The sequence below is a fragment of the Heterodontus francisci genome, chromosome 9 (genome assembly GCF_036365525.1).
Source record: "Heterodontus francisci isolate sHetFra1 chromosome 9, sHetFra1.hap1, whole genome shotgun sequence".
NCBI classification, from domain to species: Eukaryota; Metazoa; Chordata; class Chondrichthyes; order Heterodontiformes; family Heterodontidae; genus Heterodontus; species Heterodontus francisci.
Genome location: NC_090379.1, coordinates 46665751 through 46683075, shown reverse-complemented (window position 1 = coordinate 46683075; position 17325 = coordinate 46665751). Strand labels below are relative to the sequence as shown.

Below are 17325 nucleotides of genomic sequence, written 5' to 3'. Positions count from 1 at the left end.
GCCTCCGTTATCACTGGACCGTTCCACCAATCGGAGCTCGGTCTGCCTCCGCCATCACTGGACTGCTCCACCAATCAGAGCTCTGTTTACCTCCTTCAAAAGCTCCACCAATCAGATCCATGCATTCCTTCAAGGGACCGCTTCACCAATCATATCTTCAGCAGCCCTGTATCTCTTCGCCAATCTTCATCATCACTGGACCTCTCCACGAATCAGTTTCAGGTTAATTGACATTCTATTGAAGCCAATAAAGGCTCTACAACCAATCAAAATCATCTCCGACTCAATCAGCCATTCCTCCAATCATTCCCTGCTTAGCGAACAGACCCCGAAGTGACGTCAGTTCCAGGATGTGCTCGCTTTGTGAGTTGTAATGCAGATGTGGTGAGAATGGAAGGTATGGCTTAATTATTTTGGATTGGAGCTTGCTAGTCTTTTGTTTGACTTTTTGGGGTGCATTTAAAAACATTTAACGTTCATCACTTCACTCATTTTCAAACGCTTGCTGTCCAGTCACCTATTTTGAAATAGTGAAAAAAGACACGTGTTTTATTTTGAAGGATAGAAAAATACATTTTATGTAAAGAAATCCTTTGCGAGGCAATGTCTCTTCATTCAAAATGTAATGTGGTAAATATTAAGATCCGCTACCACATATGCGGTGCCCACTCCGGCTGCTCCATAACAACTACATGTATTTATATAGCGCCTTTAACGTCCCAAGGCGCTTCACAAGCGCCGTTGTCAGACAAAATTGCACTGTACTGTGCTCGGGGAATGGCATCTCCTTATTTTCCCTTATTAATTCCCCAGACTCACTTTCTGTAGGACCAATGCTCCCTTTGTTAACTGTTTTCTACATATGAATTAGGAGGAAGCCACTCAGCGCTTCGAGCCTGCTCCACCATTCAATAAGTTGATGGCTGAACAGATCACTCCACATTTCTGCCTACCCCTGATTACCTTTCACCCACTTGCTTATGAAAAATCTATCTACCTTTACCATAAAAATATTCAAAGACTCTGCTTTTACTGCCTTTTGAGGAAGAGAATTCCAAAGACTCATGCCCTTCAGAAAAAAAAATCTCCTTATCTCTGTCATAAATGGGTGACCCCTTATTTTTAAACAGTGACCCCTAGTTCTAGATTCTCCCACAAGGGGAAATGTCCTTTGCACATCCACCCTGTCGTGACCTCTCAGGATCTTGTATGTTTCAATCAAGTCGCCTCTTACTCTTCTAAATTCCAGCAGATACAAGCCTAGCCTGTCCAATCTTTCCTCGTAAGACAGCCCTCCCATTCCAGGTATTAGTCTAGTAAACCTTCTTTGTACTTCTTCTTCTTTGGCCTCCTTGTCTCGAGAGACAATGGGTAAGCGACTGGAGGCGGTCAGTGGTTTGTGGAGCAGCGCCTGGAGTGGCTATAAAGGCCAATATTAGAGTGACAGACTCTTCCACAGGTGCTGCAGAAGAAATTGTTTGTCGGGGCTGTTACACAGTTGGCTCTCCCCTTGCGCTTCTATCTTTTTTTCCTGCCAACTGCGAAGTCTCTTCGACTCGCCACTCTTTAGCTCCACCTTTATAGCTGTCCGCCAGCTCTGGCAATCACTGGCAACTGACTCCCACGACTTGTGATCAATGTCACAGGACGTCACATCGCGTTTGCAGACGTCTTTAAAGCGGAGACGTGGACGGCCGGTGGGTCTGATACCAGTGACGAGCTCGCTGTACAATGTGTCCTTGGGGATCCTGCCATCTTCCATGCGGCTCACATGGTCAAGGCCATCGCGAGCGCCGCTGGCTCAGTAGGGTGTATATGCTGGGGATGTTGGCTGCCTTGAGGACTTCTGTATTGGAGATACAGTCCTGCCACCTGATGCCAAGGATTCTCCAGAGGCAGTGAAGATGGAATGAATTGAGACGTCGTTCTTGGCTGAGGTACGTTGTCCAGGCCTCGCTGCCATAGAGCAAGGTACTGAGGACACAGGCTTGATACACTCGGACTTTTGTGTTCCGTGTCAGTGCGCCATTTTCCCACACTCTCTGGCCAGTCTGGACATAGCAGTGGACGCCTTTCCCATGCGCTTGTTGATTTCTGCATCGAGAGACAGGTTACTGGTGATGGTTGAGCCTAGGTAGGTGAACTCTTGAACCACTTCCAGAGCGTTGTCGCCGATATTGATGGAGCTGTTAACGACAAATTGTATTTATGTAGCAGTTTTAGAGGAATATAGGAGCAGGAGTTGGCTTTTCAGCCCAACAAGCCTGCCCCAACATTCAGTCTGATCATGGCTGGTCATCCACTTCAATGCCTTTTTCCCACACTATCCTCGTATCTTCATATGTAATAAAATGTCCCTTAGCACTTCACAGGAGTGTTATGAGGCAAAATCTGACATCTAGCCACTTAAAGTGATATTAGGGCAGATGCCCAAAAGGTTAGTCTAAGTGATAGGTTTTAAGGAGCATCTTAAAGCAGGAAAGAGAGGTTTCGGGCCCTGGCTGCTGAAGGCATGCCCACCAATGGTGGATAATTAAAGTCTGGAATGTTCAAGAAGCCAGAATTAGAGGAGTGCAGATACCTCGAGGGTTGTGGGGCTGATGGAGACTATGGAGATAGGGAGGGCAATGCCGTGGAGGGATATGAAAACAAGGCTGCCGATTTTAAAATCAAGGCATTGCTTGACTGGGAGCCAATGTAGGTCAGTGAACATGGGTGATAGGTGAAGAGGACTTGGTGTGAGTAAGAATATGAGCAGCAGGGTTTTGGGTGACCTTGAGTTTACAGAGAGTAGACCAGCCAGGAGTGTGTTAGAATAGTCTAGAGGTAATAAAACCATGGTGAATGTTTCCACAGCAGATGAGCTGAGGAATAGGTGGAATTGGGCGATGGAACTAGGTAGACTTTGTGATGGCATGGATGTGTGGTTAGGGTCAAATATGACATCTAGTTTGCCAACAGTCTGGTTCAGCCTCAGTTACCAGGGAGAGGGGTGGATTCAATAGCTAGGGAACAGAGTTTGGGGTGGAAACTAAAGACAATGGCTTCACTTCTCCCGATAGTTGGGAGAAAATCTCTGCTCATTCAGGACTGGATGTCGGTTAAGCAGTCTGATAATTTAGACGTGGTGGAGGGGCTGAGAGAGGTGGTGGTAAGGTAGAGCTTGGTGTCATCAGTGTACTTGTGAAAACAAACACTCTTTTCAGATGATGTTGCCAAGGGGCAGCATGTGGTTGAGAAATAGGTGGCTAAGGCTAGATCCTTGGGAGTGGGAAGAGAAATCATTGCAAGTAATTCTCTGGCTATAGTTAGATAAGAAAGAATGGAACTGAGTGCAATCCCACTCAACTGGATGACAAAATAGAGTGGTGTTGGAGGAAGATGGTGTGGTCAATTGTGCCAAAGGCTGCAAACAGGTCGAGGAGGAATAGTTTACCTCTGTCACAGTCACACAGGATGCAATTTGTGACTTTGAGAGGAGTTTTAGTACTGTGGCAGGATGGAAATCTGTTTGGAGGGATTCAAACATGGGGCTCTGGGAAAGATGGGCATGGATTTGGGAGGCGACAACACCATCAAGAACTTTGGACAAGAAAGGGAGGTTGGAGATGGGGTAGCAGCTTGCATGGACAGTGGAGTCAAGGCAATGTTCCTTCTAAGCTGTGCGGCCGCACAACAACCCAACTGTCACTGTGCAGGCTATGCAACAAAATTTAAAGGAGCCGCACACTGAAATCACCTGCAGATTCTGGAAAGAAAAATGAGCACGCGCTTTGGGGTAAGACTTTTTTTGAGGAAAGGGGTGATGTTGGCAGATTTAAAGGAGAGCGGGGCAATACCCAAGGAAGAAGCAATGTTCGCAATATCAGCTAACATGGGAGCAATGAGGGGGATCTTGGGTGGTCAGCAGTTATGGAGTCTGAGTCATTAGAACACAGAGGAGGCTGTTCAGCCCATCAAGTCCATTCCAGCTCTCTGTAGAGAAATCCTGTCAGTCCCATTCTGCCCTCATCCCAGTATTTCCCTTAAGTGCTCATCCAAATTTCCTTTTGGAATCATTGATCGTCTCCACTTCTACCACACTCTGGCAGCGAGTTCCAAGTCATTACTATTTGACGTGTTAAAAAAAAAAATCCTTCCTCACCTCTTCTCTGCATCTCATGCCCAAAACCTTAAATCTGTGTCCCCTGGTTCGTGTATCATCAGTTAATGGTAATAGCTTTTCCTTGTCTACCCTATCCAAACCTGTCAGAATTTTGTACACCTCTATCAAATCACCCCTTAATCTCCTTTGCTTCAAGGAAAACAACCCCAGCTTCTCAAACCTAACCTTGTAGCTAAAATCCCTCATCCCTGGAACCATTCTGGTAACTCTCCTCTGCACCCTGTTAAGGACCCTCACATCCTTCCTAAAGTGTGGTGACCAAATCTGGATGCAATATTCTAGTTGTAACCTAACCAGAGCTTTCTAAAGGTTCAGCATAACTTCCCTACTTTTGTACTCAATACCTCTGTTTATGAAGCCCAAGATCCCATATGCTTTGTTAATTAACCTCTTGCAGTGTCCTGCCACCTTCAAGAATCTATGCACATGCACCCCCAGATTCGTCTGTCCCCATATACTCTTTAGAACTGTGCCATTATGTCTGTATTCTCTCCCTATCCCTTCTGCCAAAATGCATCACCTCACACTTGTCTGTATTAAATTCCAGCTGTCACTTGTCTGCCTATTCTGCTAGCCTATCCATGTCCTGTTCCAGTCGATTGGTATCATCCTCACTGTTTGCCACACCTCCAGGTTTCTTATCGGCAAATTTTGAAATTTTACTGAATCCAATATCCAAGGCATTTATATAAATCAATAAAGCAGTGGTCCTAGCAGTGACCTTTGTGGAACACCACTGTCTACCATCCTCCAGTCAGAAAAACAACCATTTACCACAACTCTGTTTTCTGTCCTTAAGCAAATTTTTAAATCTAAGCTGATTCCGTGAGCCTCAATTTTGTTAACCAGCCTTTTATGTGGTACTTTATCAAATGCTTTCTTAAAGTCCATACAGACAACATCCATTGCGTTCCCTTCATTAACCTTCTCTGTTACTTCATCATAAAATTCAATTCGATTCGTGAAGCATGATTTGCCTTTTACAAATCTGTACTGGGTATCCTTAATTAGCTCAAATCTCTCCAAATGCCTGTTGGTTTTTTACCCTGATTATTGTTTAAAACCTTACCCACAACTGATGTTAAACTGACCAACCTGTAGTTACTAGGAATGTCCTTACACACTTCCTTGAGTAAGGGCATTACATTTGCCACTCTCCAATCATCTGGCACGTCCACCTGTATCTAGGGACGATTGGAAGATTATGCAAGCCCTTCCGCTACCTCTACTTCCTTTAGCAACCTGGGATGCAAGCCATCTGGACCAGGTGACTTATCCACTCTAAGCCAGCCTTTCCAGTACATCCTACCCATCAATTTTTACTCTATCCATTAGCTCTACCATCTCAGCTTCTACTGATGTTTTGTCAGCATCCTCTTCTTTAGTAAATATCGATACAATGCACTCATTAAGTATTCTAATCTTGCCCTGCGCCTTTAAACATTTTTAACCGTCTTTGTCGCTAGTAGGACTCACCCTGTCTCTCACTACCTGCTTACTATTTATATGCTGCAAGAAGATTTTTGGTTTCCCTTTTATGCTAGCTGCCATTTTATTCTCATTCTTTCTTTGCCAGTCTTTGTTTTCCTCTTCACTTCCCCTCTCAACTTCTTGTATTTGGCCTGCTTCTTGCTTGAAGAATGCAACTGACATGCATCATACCCCCTTTTTTGTTTCATCATATTCTCTATCTCCCTTGTCATCTAAGGAGCCCTGGCTTTGGTTCCCCTGCCTTATTCTCCCCATCTTGGAATGTACCTAGCCTGTACCTGAAGCATCTTCTCCTTAAAGATCACCCATTGTTCTGTTAGTTTTTCCTGTCAATCTTTGGTTCAGTCTTACCCTGTCTAGATCCCTTCTCAATGCATTGAAGTTAGCCCGCTTTCAGTTTAGAAGTTCTACTTTAGATTGCACCTTGCTCTTTCCCATGACTAATCTAAACCTTGTGATATGATTATCACTCTTACCCAAGTGTTTCCCCCACACACACTTGGTCCACTTTCTTTCCCCAGCACCAGATCCAGCAATGCCTCCTTCCTAGTTGGACTGAGAACATACTATCAAGGAAGTTTTCCTGAACACATTTCAGAAATTCCACCCCTCCTTTCCCTTTACTCTAACATTATCCCACTCTATATTTTTGTAATTAAAGGTCCCCAATCTCGCTGCTCTGTAGTTCTTGAACATCTCTGTGATTTCCCTACAGAGGTGCTCCTCTATATCTCTCTCACTATTTAGCGTTCTACAGAATACCCCCAGTAGTGTGATCTTATCTTACTTGCTTCTCAACCCTAATCAAATGGATTCTGTCTTTGCCGCATCAAGAACATCCTCTCTTTCCAATGCTACAATGTCTTCCCTAATTGGTACTGCTACCCCACATCATTATTTTTCCTTCCTTGTCTTTTCTGAACACTTTGTATCCTTGAATATTAAGCGGCCAGTCCTCACCATTTTTAAGCCATATTTGTCATTGCTACTGCATCATATTAGCAGAAATAGGGTTGAGAGAACAGGAGGTGATTCTCGAGGACAAGATGAGCTCTGAGAAGGCATGATGGGTGACAGGTGAGAAACTAGAGGAAGATGCGCATTTAGGATTGGGGGACTATTTAGAGGAAGTTTGGTCTGGTGCATTAGTAGAGGGCAGGGCGGGGGAGGTAGCAGAAATCAGGAGCTCCTTGCATTTATTGTTGGGGGAGACAAGGGAGAGGTGTTTAAGAAGACAGATTGCAGTAAAGAAAAGCTGAGGGTTGTCTTTGCATTTGAATAGTGAACAGCTTTAGCAGATGAGAGCAGGACCTAATGGTGCTTTATGTGGTCCAGCCAGATCTGGTGGTGAACTTCTAAACCAGTTGTCCACCATACCTATTCAAGTCTGCATTCCTTGGACTTAAGGGAGTGGAGATGAGTGCCATACCAAGGGGAATGGCCAGGGTGAGAGAGAGTAATTGTTTTATTGGGGATTAGGATATTAAAGGTGGAGAGAAGGGTGCCGTTGAGCAAATCAGCAGCAGAAATGTCTTGGTGAATGGAGTGCCAAAGACTAGACAGTTGGGATTTTGAAAGTGCTGTTTGTAAGTGATTTGGGGGATTGCTTTTTTTTCCCCAGGGATGGACACAGAAGGAAATCTAGTTGGTACATGAAAGGGGATGTGGTGGAGAGTAATACAGGGAAGTGATCAGAGATGGCCTTATCTGTGATTGTTACTGTTAAAATGAACCCAGCACATTGTTGAGGGGAATTTTCCATGTAAATCCCATTAAACTGGTATGAAACGGTTATTACCCCAACTTGAAATAATGAAAATATATCACCATGATTGTCCTGAGGCACCTAGTCTTGTATATACTTGTTGAGCTTTTGTCTCAAATATGTTATATTAGGATAATGCAAGAAGCTGACAATATGTTTGTGAAATAACTTTTGTAAAAACATTAAGGACTCTATCCCTCTCCCTGGCAACTGGCTGATAGTGAACCAGATTGTTTGCAACTGTGGTGTTGTATTTGACCCCGAGGTGAGCTTCCGACCATGTCGCTGCTTCATCACCAAGATGGCCTACTTTCACTTCTAACATCACCTAAATCTGCCCCTGCTTCAGCTCATCTGCTGAAATCCAGGCCATTGCTACCTGTGGACTTGACTATTCTAATGGCCTCCTGCTGGCCTTCCGTCTTCAACTTTGTGTAAACTTGAGCTCATCTAAAACTCTGCGCAGATCCTAACTTGTCCAAGTTCCATTCACCCTTCACCCCTGTACTGGATAGCTTACATTAGCTCATGATCTGGTAATGCTTCAATTGGTAAATTCTCATTCCTCTCTTCAAATCCCTCCATGGCCATGCTGCTCACTATCTTTGTAACCTCCTCCAGCTCTACAGCCCTTAAATCTCTGCACATCCCCAATTTTAATCACTCCACTGTTGGCAGCCATACTTTCAGCCATCTAGGTCCAAAGCACTGTAATTCCCTTCCAAAACTTCTCTGCCTCTCTATCCTCCTTTTAAGATGCTCCTTACAACCTATCTCTTTGACCAAGCTTTTGTTCATCTGCTCTAATATCTCCATATTTGACTGTCAAATTTGGCTTGATCATGCTCCTGTGAAGTGCCTTGGGATGCTAAAGGGACTGTATATATGCAAGTTGTTGTATCTATGAATAGATTGGTGCAAAGTTAAGCAATAGGTTTTTAATGGTAACTCTGTTAAGTTCTACTGCTTTCATTAATATTTTTTGTTGCTGATTTTAAAATAAACATTGTACTTGTGTTTCTTTCTAATAGCTCCATGTACTAGTTCAGCCTTAACGCCACGAAAAAAAGACTTGAACAGTGCCAGAAAAATTAAGGACAGTGCTGCAGACTGGCATAACTTCATGCTGAAATGGGAAACATTTAATGACACAGGATTCTTAATAGCAAATAAAATTGTTAACATTAAACTCAGCAACCAGTAAGCATTGCCTTTGGACAATTTTACATCTAGAAACCTTAGCTATTAAATGTGTTTTTTTTTTAAATTGTGTGCCCTTGATGATGAATTTATTCATAATGAATTCCAAATCTCATGTCTCTTTTCTATAAGATTCCAGTTTAAGCTATTGTGCTTTAAAGGGGTTATTGCATTCTAACAGTTTTTGGAAAATAACAAACATAACTCTTTACTAAAATTGTGAAAAATAATTTAGTTATTCTAAACATTGTCCGTCACTAGTCGCTCAGTAATATTTGATTTGTTTCCTCAATCAAATTTTAGGTCCTGTATCAATTATATTCGCTTCAAGACAATTAATAAGGAAACAACTGTAAACAAATAGATCTAAATTATATAACCATTCTCATTAGGGTACAGCAATGGTTGTTTTCAGGATCAGAAAAGGTACTAATGGACCTGAATTTTTGGTACTTATAAGGAGATATAATTTATTTGAGAAGACTAAATCAATAATATTCTTGGGTAGCTAGACAATAATGACCACAGGATTTATTCCTTGTATATTTGTAGTGTTTATTATTCAGTTGTTTTAAATAGAACATTTTCTCCACCATCTGAGTATTGCCTTTAAACTAGTCATAACGTTGACATTCTACTCATGTATTAACTTCTTTAGGAGAGAAAATCAAATCAAGCTGGAAACATCTGAAGGAGAGGATGCTAGCTGTAACCTTGGAAAGGCTAACATGCAGTATGACAAAGAACTGGAGGAATGTTGCACTGAGTTGCTCAATGTCCTTGGCAAAATGGTATGAATTAGAATGAACAGTGAAAAAACTTAATCACGCTTTGGTAAAGATAAGCTGTCAACATATGGTTGCAATTGGCCCAGTTGCTGTATTGGCGGAGCACTGGCCTTCCATCAGAAGGCATGAGTTTGAACCACAGCAAAGTCGTTTATCCACATTAGTTGAGCTTATTCACTTCCAAGCATGGTTATCTGAAAGAATAGTATATAGTAGTGGGCTGGGCAAAGTAATGTAATCTTGCACAAGCAATCATGGAGCCACATCAATGTTACCTGTAAGCAAATCTGTAGACTAAACCATCTCTCTACTTCCAGTAAGAAACAAGTTTTGTATTTTTTCAAAAGAAAGATTGAGGATGGTTCAGGCATCAGATTAGTGAATCTGGTGGTAGCTATAAATTCTTTACCTGTTGTGTGTCCAGCCTTGGTTTTACATCAGAAAGTACTAAGCTGAGGTCAAGACAATTTTCTTTAAACACCTGCAACCTCTGTACTAACTTAGAAATACAAACTGCCGGGCAAGTATACCATGTGGTAAATCATATTCAAGAGGACTTTTCTGGACTGCTGGTTAAGCACAATTACTCAGAACCAGATTATTCTTACAGCCTAGGGCAGAGAGAAAACTAACTGGATGATCTGGTAAATCAGATTATGCCAACCCTTTTTGCTGTGCTGGAATAAGCTTCTTTCACCATTTTGAAAAGCATGTAGCGGTAAAGACAATAATTGGATTTGGGGGACATCAGTGACCTTCAAACTGTAACATGGCAAAAACCTGTGGCTGCATCAACTGCAATTAGTAAGCCAGCAAAAAAGTTTTAATATAACTACCAGAAAGCTGCAATGGGTTTTCAAAACCAAAATTCATTTATTGAACTAAACTGTATATTTGTGACCTTTTAAATCACAGAAAATGAATAGTGAACATTCCTGCTTTTAAAAAAAAATGATGGAATGAGAACATGTTACATTCAGCCAGGTAGATTACCTTAAAATGACCTTACAATGTTGCAGATTTTTTTTTTTAGTTACTATGACCACCTACTTGAGGGAGAATACCTGCTAACAAAGTTGATATTTCTGTACCACTTAAACTGAACCATTGTGCTTTGACATTTGAAACAAAGGGAGATCATTAACCAATTGGCCAAAATCCTGCACAGTTTTCTGCCTACTACAGTGCAGTTTTGCATATTACTGTTTTGTTACATATCTTCCCGATTGACCACAATGACCTCAGCACAACTTTTCTGAAGTCATTCTTAAAATTGTACCTTTAACAACTTTTACATTGAAATAATTTCTCAAGATTTCTAGATAAATCATTCACAAATGTAAGCAGTATAGAAATGTTGAAGTAAACTTGTCAGGATTTTGAAGGTATACATCACTACTAACTTAATTTTCATTACGTACAATGGTAAGATCAAACCCAGTTATCTAATGGCCAATGTATAATTTAAATGTTATAATTCCTGCGTAATCTTTTTCAGATCAAACTGGCAGTAAAGATGGAAAAGCTATGTGCAACCATGAAAGGAATACTTGACCTCGATACCTTTCAATATGGTGAAACTGGAAGGGAAATGCCCCTCTTTCACACGTGGCCCACCAAATATTTCTGTATGGTTAATTTTTTACTTTTACAATCAATGTTCTCCACATTGGAATAAATTATAGAATAAGTGTTTCTTCACTACCTGCTTCCACTTCTGTCCTGAGAAAGGTGCAGACACTCTTTTCCATGATGAATGGTAACTCAATTGTAGGTGGTTATTTTGCAACTCTAAAGATGATTAATCTTTCTATTGATTTGTAGTTTAAATGAGTAATCTTACCCGACATTTGACGTGGCTTTAGCCTGAAAGTGAATCTGGGGAGTGTAAGATTTTTCCACTAAGTTGATGATCCATCTTTGCTTAGTGTAAACACTGGGGTACAACCTACCATTTTAAAATTGTTCATCCCCTCCCTTCTCTCCTTTTTCTCGTATCTGTGCTTAAATACAAGATCTCATTGCATTGTAGTTCCATAGCAATTAGTACCTTCCAGTTACTTACTTAAGACCTAACCAGTGATGATCAGCAGGCTAATTGACTGGCAGACAGGGAGATGGGTAAATTAAAATAATTTAACCCAATACTGCCCTATTATGACCACACCTACATACATCCAGCATTAATTACTGCATGGTGTTGGGCTTTCTCCTCCAACTGTATCACAGCTAAATTAGCACAGAATAGGGACTTTTAGGTCCAGCTATTAATTGCCTTTGCCAGCTGAATCACGAGGGAGATTACATAACTGTCAAGTTGTTCAAAAGCCTAATAATTGAACTATAGGCATATGCTTCAGCATTACATCATCACAATTTAACTTTTACATTTATGCAGTTACTGGAATTGAAGTTCTGCTGTAGATTTAAACACCAGAGAATAAGACTCATGTTACCCATTTGTAATTCTTTTCTGTTTCAGATGAAATCTCAGTTCAGTTAACAGAGATGTACAAAAAAGAACTGCAGCTAAAGAGCTTAATTGTTCAAGAGATCGCCCACACCAGTAGCTGTGATCTTATGATGGTGGAGCTGTCTGCCTGGCTATACCAGCCTTATATCGAAGAAAAAGCCAGACTTCTTAATGAAAGCATGCTATTGGAGACTGGGCACAGGATTCTGTAACAAAAACACTTGCATAGTAACTGGTACTGAGACACGTATCACTGAACTGCTGCAAAATCTGTACTTCCAACGTGAGAAAGCATGCATTTGCTTTTATAGTTTAGCACGAAGTTAGATATCCATACAGGCTTAATCTGAAATTAATTGGTTGGGCTCAACTTTGAAGATTGTGTGAATAGTTGGAACAGAACTTACATGAACAGCAAAAAGTTTCACCCATCAAATTTTATGCTTTAAGAGTAGGGTAGAATCCAGTAAGACAATAATTATGACAAAAGGCAAAGAAAAAATATATTTATTTCCTTTTTTAGAAACTTTGAAATACTTATGCTGAAAAAATAATTTTGTTGAAATTATTAACAATGGTCCTGAAAGATATTTAAAGTTGTATTTTGTCTTGCATTCTCAAGTGATGTAAAAATAAATACCAAAACTGCAAAAGAAATTGCTGCTGTGGTGGCGTATTTTAAACTGTTCCATATCGCTAGTGTTTAATGGAGCTTGATGGTAGAATTGTAAGTTTTTCACCTTATTAAAACAGCAAGGCAGCTTTTCATAATATATAGACCCACGTACTGAGAAAAGCACAAGTGCTCTGCATTAAATTCTACAGCAAATATTTATAACAGTTTAACAATGGCTCATAATACACTGTACAAGCAACCTTTGGCTTGTTACAAAGTTGATCCTTGACAGAGCAGTTCCATTTTGTAATAACACTAACAAGTAATTGTCATTTGTTTTAAGAGATTAACCACCAATCCATCAATGAAGTTGTCAGATGACCACAATCACCAGCCAATTGAACTGAAGAACATTACTGATGGCATTTTAACCACCCCATCAAATTAAGGCAACAAAACTGTCTGTCAAGATTACAATGTACTGATAGGTCAAGCAAGACATTACAAAGTATCTATATTATAATTAAAAATAGAAAATAAATTCTATTTTCTGCTATTTCAGTTTTTAAATAGTTTCATTATTTACAATAGTCAATTACAGCTCTTTGATAAAGGTTTGTTATACACTGAAGAAACTGGAATCTACTAACATGCACAACACAGTCTTAATACATATTTGATGAACAGCCTGCACAGGTAATGAGCTGATACGTACATAGCATAATAATGTAACTTTCCCATTTCCACATCCTCTCAAATCTATACAAAAGGACACCAAGTTTCACATTAAATGCATCACTCATCAGTTGTAGGAAAAAAGGAATGTGTGTGGGGCACTACTGAACACCTGCTGTACAGTTACAGCTTTATAGCGAGGAGATTAAAGAACTCACTTTAATCTTTGTTCTATCAAAGTTTCCATTTGGGCATTAACATTACTCCAACACTACTGACTGCAACTGTCCCATCTCAAAAAAAATCAGATCCTCCATTTAAAAACATGGATACAAGACTGCAAACCAAATGAAAGAGAGCAGACTCTTTAGCCAAAGTTTTGCACTAAAGGGTGGTACCCTTGTAGTTGAGTGGAAAGGAGGGAAATGTCAATTTAAAAAGCAAAACAGAACAGTACCTAAAAGGAATTTACCTTAAAGCAATATACTCCATACATTAACATCTGTCTACTAACCCTGAAATGAAGATAGAGATTTATGAACCCTATCAGAAAATTACAAAAATAGCCCAAATATGTGCTGGCACCATACTATTTTTGTAAAATTTCACTCAAGGTGAAACCCAAGCATTTCAGAACTAATATTCAAAAGCTCATCCTCAGTTATAGTATCCGCTAAAGGTTTTTTCTTTTAATTGAACATTTGTAGGCTATCTAATTAATTTAATGCTGGTATTAAACGCACTGTGCTGAGATTTAATTACAATTTCTTTGGCCGGGAGTTCTTAAAATGAATGATTAAGTTGGGTAATGTTAAATTTTCTACATCAGTGAAACAAATGCAGAAAGAACAAAACACAGCCTTGTACTTCAGAACAGTTTTCAAAACTGCAATTTAAATTTACTTTTAAATAGAAACCAGCAGTGCCTTCTGCAAATTTAAGGGAATTAAAGATTTGTATCATGTCCAACTGATATTTTGTAACAAAACATTTTAAGTATGGGTTAATTTTAACATTTTCCTGTTTTATCAGATAATTACAAATGTTAAATAATTAAGATTTTATCAACTTTCAATTAGCAAAGCATCATGAGATTTATATTTATTATAAATGTTTCATGGAATTACAGTTAATCTTTTAATGGCAGTTTCAAAAATCGGCAGTATACTATATTGGCAAAATAGTCATTTCCAATAAGCAACAAGGAGTCAAAGATAAAGATGCAAAAAAAAAACATTCAAATTCGGTGCAGCAACATCACATTTTCTGGTCTATTGCAGTCACATCCATGTCCCAGAGTACAAACTTCAATAAATGTACCTGGATTTATTCACTCTTTCAAATATCGTGCCAGGCATAATGCAACATTTAGGGTAAATCACTCTTGAAACTTTACACCCACTTTTTAACCAGACTTGTTAGCTTGAGGGATGATAAATTTCAATACAAAATACATTAAGTAATAAATGTTCACTGTAACACAATAGGAAACAGAAGTCTTAAGTTTCTTCTAAAAGAACTGACCAGCCCTGTTTTTGTATTTTAGCAGTAAACAGCAAAGTTCCTTGTTGTTTTAGCTAATTTTTGAGATGGGGTGAGGACAGCCCAGTTATTGTTCCACTTCAGTTTGTGTTTGTGAAACTAACAGGCCTTCACTTTGTCCTTCTGAATCCATTGCAAGAAGTGCTTCTACAGTTTCAAAGGGAACACCATCAGGTGTCCGTATGTGCATTGTAGTACCATCAGCATTAGTTACTATAACAATGCCTTCAGAGGTCTGTGACACAACCGCAGTTCCTTCATGTGACACAATTAGGCCCTCGGAAGTTTGAATGAATATCTGTTCGTGTCCCTGAGCCAACAATTCCTGACTTCCAACAGGTAGTTGAAATTCTAATGCTCCATCTTCTGTCACTGTGCTTTCCAGAATATCTTCTGAACCCTCCTGATTTCTTTGATCAGCATTCTGTTCATCAAAGTGACCAATTATTTTATTTTGATTGGCTACTTGCAATCCATTCATCTCTTCAGGAGATACCTGACCATCAAGATCTACTTCAGTAGAGATGTCAGTTTCAAAAGTCTGTTCAGTTATGTGCTGCTGTAAATGATTACTTTCAGTGACACAAACCTGTCCTATAGGCTCCACATCCCGAGACAGAGCCTTCTCAAGCTGCTGCATCTGGTCTGCTATGTCAGAATCATTGAGTTGCTCAGTCTGTTCCTGATTGCCAAGTGGATCCTGGCTGCCCATCTGATGCTGCAAATCCTGAACTGAGTCGCTTGCTTCAGGACTTTTTTGGTTGCCCTTAGCCATATCTGAAAGAAGTGAATTCTGACTGGTCATTTCATCCTCTGATTGCACTGTGGAGGTTAGTTCAGTATCATTCAGCTGCTCTGGCATATTTTGACTAGACAACTGTTCTTGAACCAATTCCTCTGCTGTAATATCTGTGTCCATAGCTAAAAAATCATCTTGTCCCTGAATACTATTACTTAGGACTTCATTGTGTGGCTCCAACAAAGGGAGTTGAGTACTTGACAGGGTTACTTGAGTTACCTGATAACAAAATTCCTCAGAAGTAGATTGTTCCACAGAACTGGAATTTTTAATATTCCCAGAAAGTAATACTCCATCATCTGTATGCTTATCTACTGCCTGAACAGCTTCTGGTCCATACATTGCATGTGTATCACAAGTATTCAGTGTTGGACATTCAGTTTGTTTCTGACCTGCAAAAAACACATGCTGGTATAAGTAAACACATCAAATACAGCATAAAATCTAATATAGCTGCACGTATACAATGACATCAAGAAAGTTCATACAACTGGAAACACTTTAACATACAAAGATCGCTTTCTCTGCCATTTCCTACCCGTCCAAATAAAAATTCCAGTTTACCAAATTGGTATTTACTCCTTAAAACATCTGAGACAGTATTTCATTTCTGGCCACTTACAGGCTATGAAGCTAGCAATAGACAAAATTACTTCCTTTTTGTAAAAATGTTTCAGGTCTACAAGTGCAAATGCTTTTCCTGCTTTGGTTTAAGTAATTCCAATTACTAACATTTTGAAAGATATAGAACATTTCTAAAAAAAAATTAAAGAATGGATGCAATACAGTGTTTTCTAACACTATTCTATACCTTCTGGGAGAATCCAACACAGCCTAATGTGCAAGGGTCCAAAGGGTAATTAGTTTGGGCAGCCTCAATCCAGCTCCTAATAGGCACAATTCCCCAGTATGGTTGACTCTTTCTGCATCAAATTGGAATTCTCCCTTAAAGGTGTCATAAGGATGTCACACTGATTTAGTAATGTGCTTCTTAATGTGATTAAGACACGTTATTTCTGCAGAGTGCGGGTGCTTTATCCTGCATCTAATCCAAGCTGGGACTGCTTGATAGTGACAATGGCGCAAAATGTAAAAAAAAGTATTCACGTCCCAGCATGAAGGCTCTTTGAGAAGTCAAAATAAAATCATCCCAAAGTTGTTGACAATAACAAAACGATGACCAGTGAGCAACAGAAATACCAATACAGAGACGTTATTACAGAAACATTAAAAGGTATAAGATATAAAGTGGTGATTAGAATTAAAATTGCTGGATAACAGAAATAAAAACATATTGTAAGAGAACTTTATTTTTCTTGAATGCTGCAATATCAGCTGTAGTGATGATCAGCTGTACCATTTAAGAAAATTTTGTTTTCCACCAACATAGATTTACACACTGCAATTATGAGAGAGGAAGTACTAGAGGGTCTGACATCCTTGAACGTGGATAAATCGCCAGGGCCAGATGGATTGCATCCCAGGTTGTTAAAGGAAGCCAGGAAGGAAATAGCAGATGCGCTGAGGATCATCTTCAAATCCACACTGGATACGGGCAAGGTGCCAGAGGATCGGACGTCTGTGAGCGTTCTACCATTGTTTAAAAAGGATACGAGGGATAGGCCAAATAATTATAGGCCAGTCAGTCTGACCTCAGTGGTGGGTAAATTGTTAGAATTGATTCTGAGGGACAGGATAAACAGCTACTTAGAAAGGCACGGATTAAACAAGAGATAGCATGGATTTGTTAAGGGAAAGTCATGTCTTACTAACTTGATTGAGTTTTTTGAGGAAGTTACAAGGAGGATTGA

The 17325-nt window shown here is 39.8% G+C and overlaps 2 protein-coding genes across 3 annotated transcripts in view; one reads left to right on the top strand and one right to left on the bottom strand.

Moving 5' to 3' along the window:
• Window positions 1-328: 328 nt before the first annotated feature.
• Window positions 329-12987, top strand: cinp (cyclin dependent kinase 2 interacting protein). Of its 2 annotated transcripts, none has more exons than XM_068038958.1 (5): window positions 329-397; window positions 8453-8621; window positions 9280-9412; window positions 10908-11037; window positions 11892-12987. In XM_068038958.1, exons 1-5 carry the CDS (start codon window positions 391-393, stop codon window positions 12092-12094), a joined length of 642 nt encoding a protein of 213 aa, XP_067895059.1. In that variant the 5' UTR covers window positions 329-390; the 3' UTR covers window positions 12095-12987. The 2 variants fall into 2 exon arrangements, with proteins under 2 accessions (XP_067895059.1, XP_067895060.1); XM_068038959.1 differs by lacking the exon at window positions 329-397 and adding an exon at window positions 6657-6733.
• znf839 (zinc finger protein 839) overlaps window positions 12374-17325 on the bottom strand; it is a 58306-nt gene continuing 53354 nt past the window's right edge. The window contains exon 8 of the mRNA XM_068038957.1: window positions 12374-15906. Within this exon, the coding sequence (XP_067895058.1) occupies window positions 14783-15906 (1124 nt within the window). The 3' untranslated portion in view covers window positions 12374-14782. The remainder of the gene's footprint in view (window positions 15907-17325) is intronic.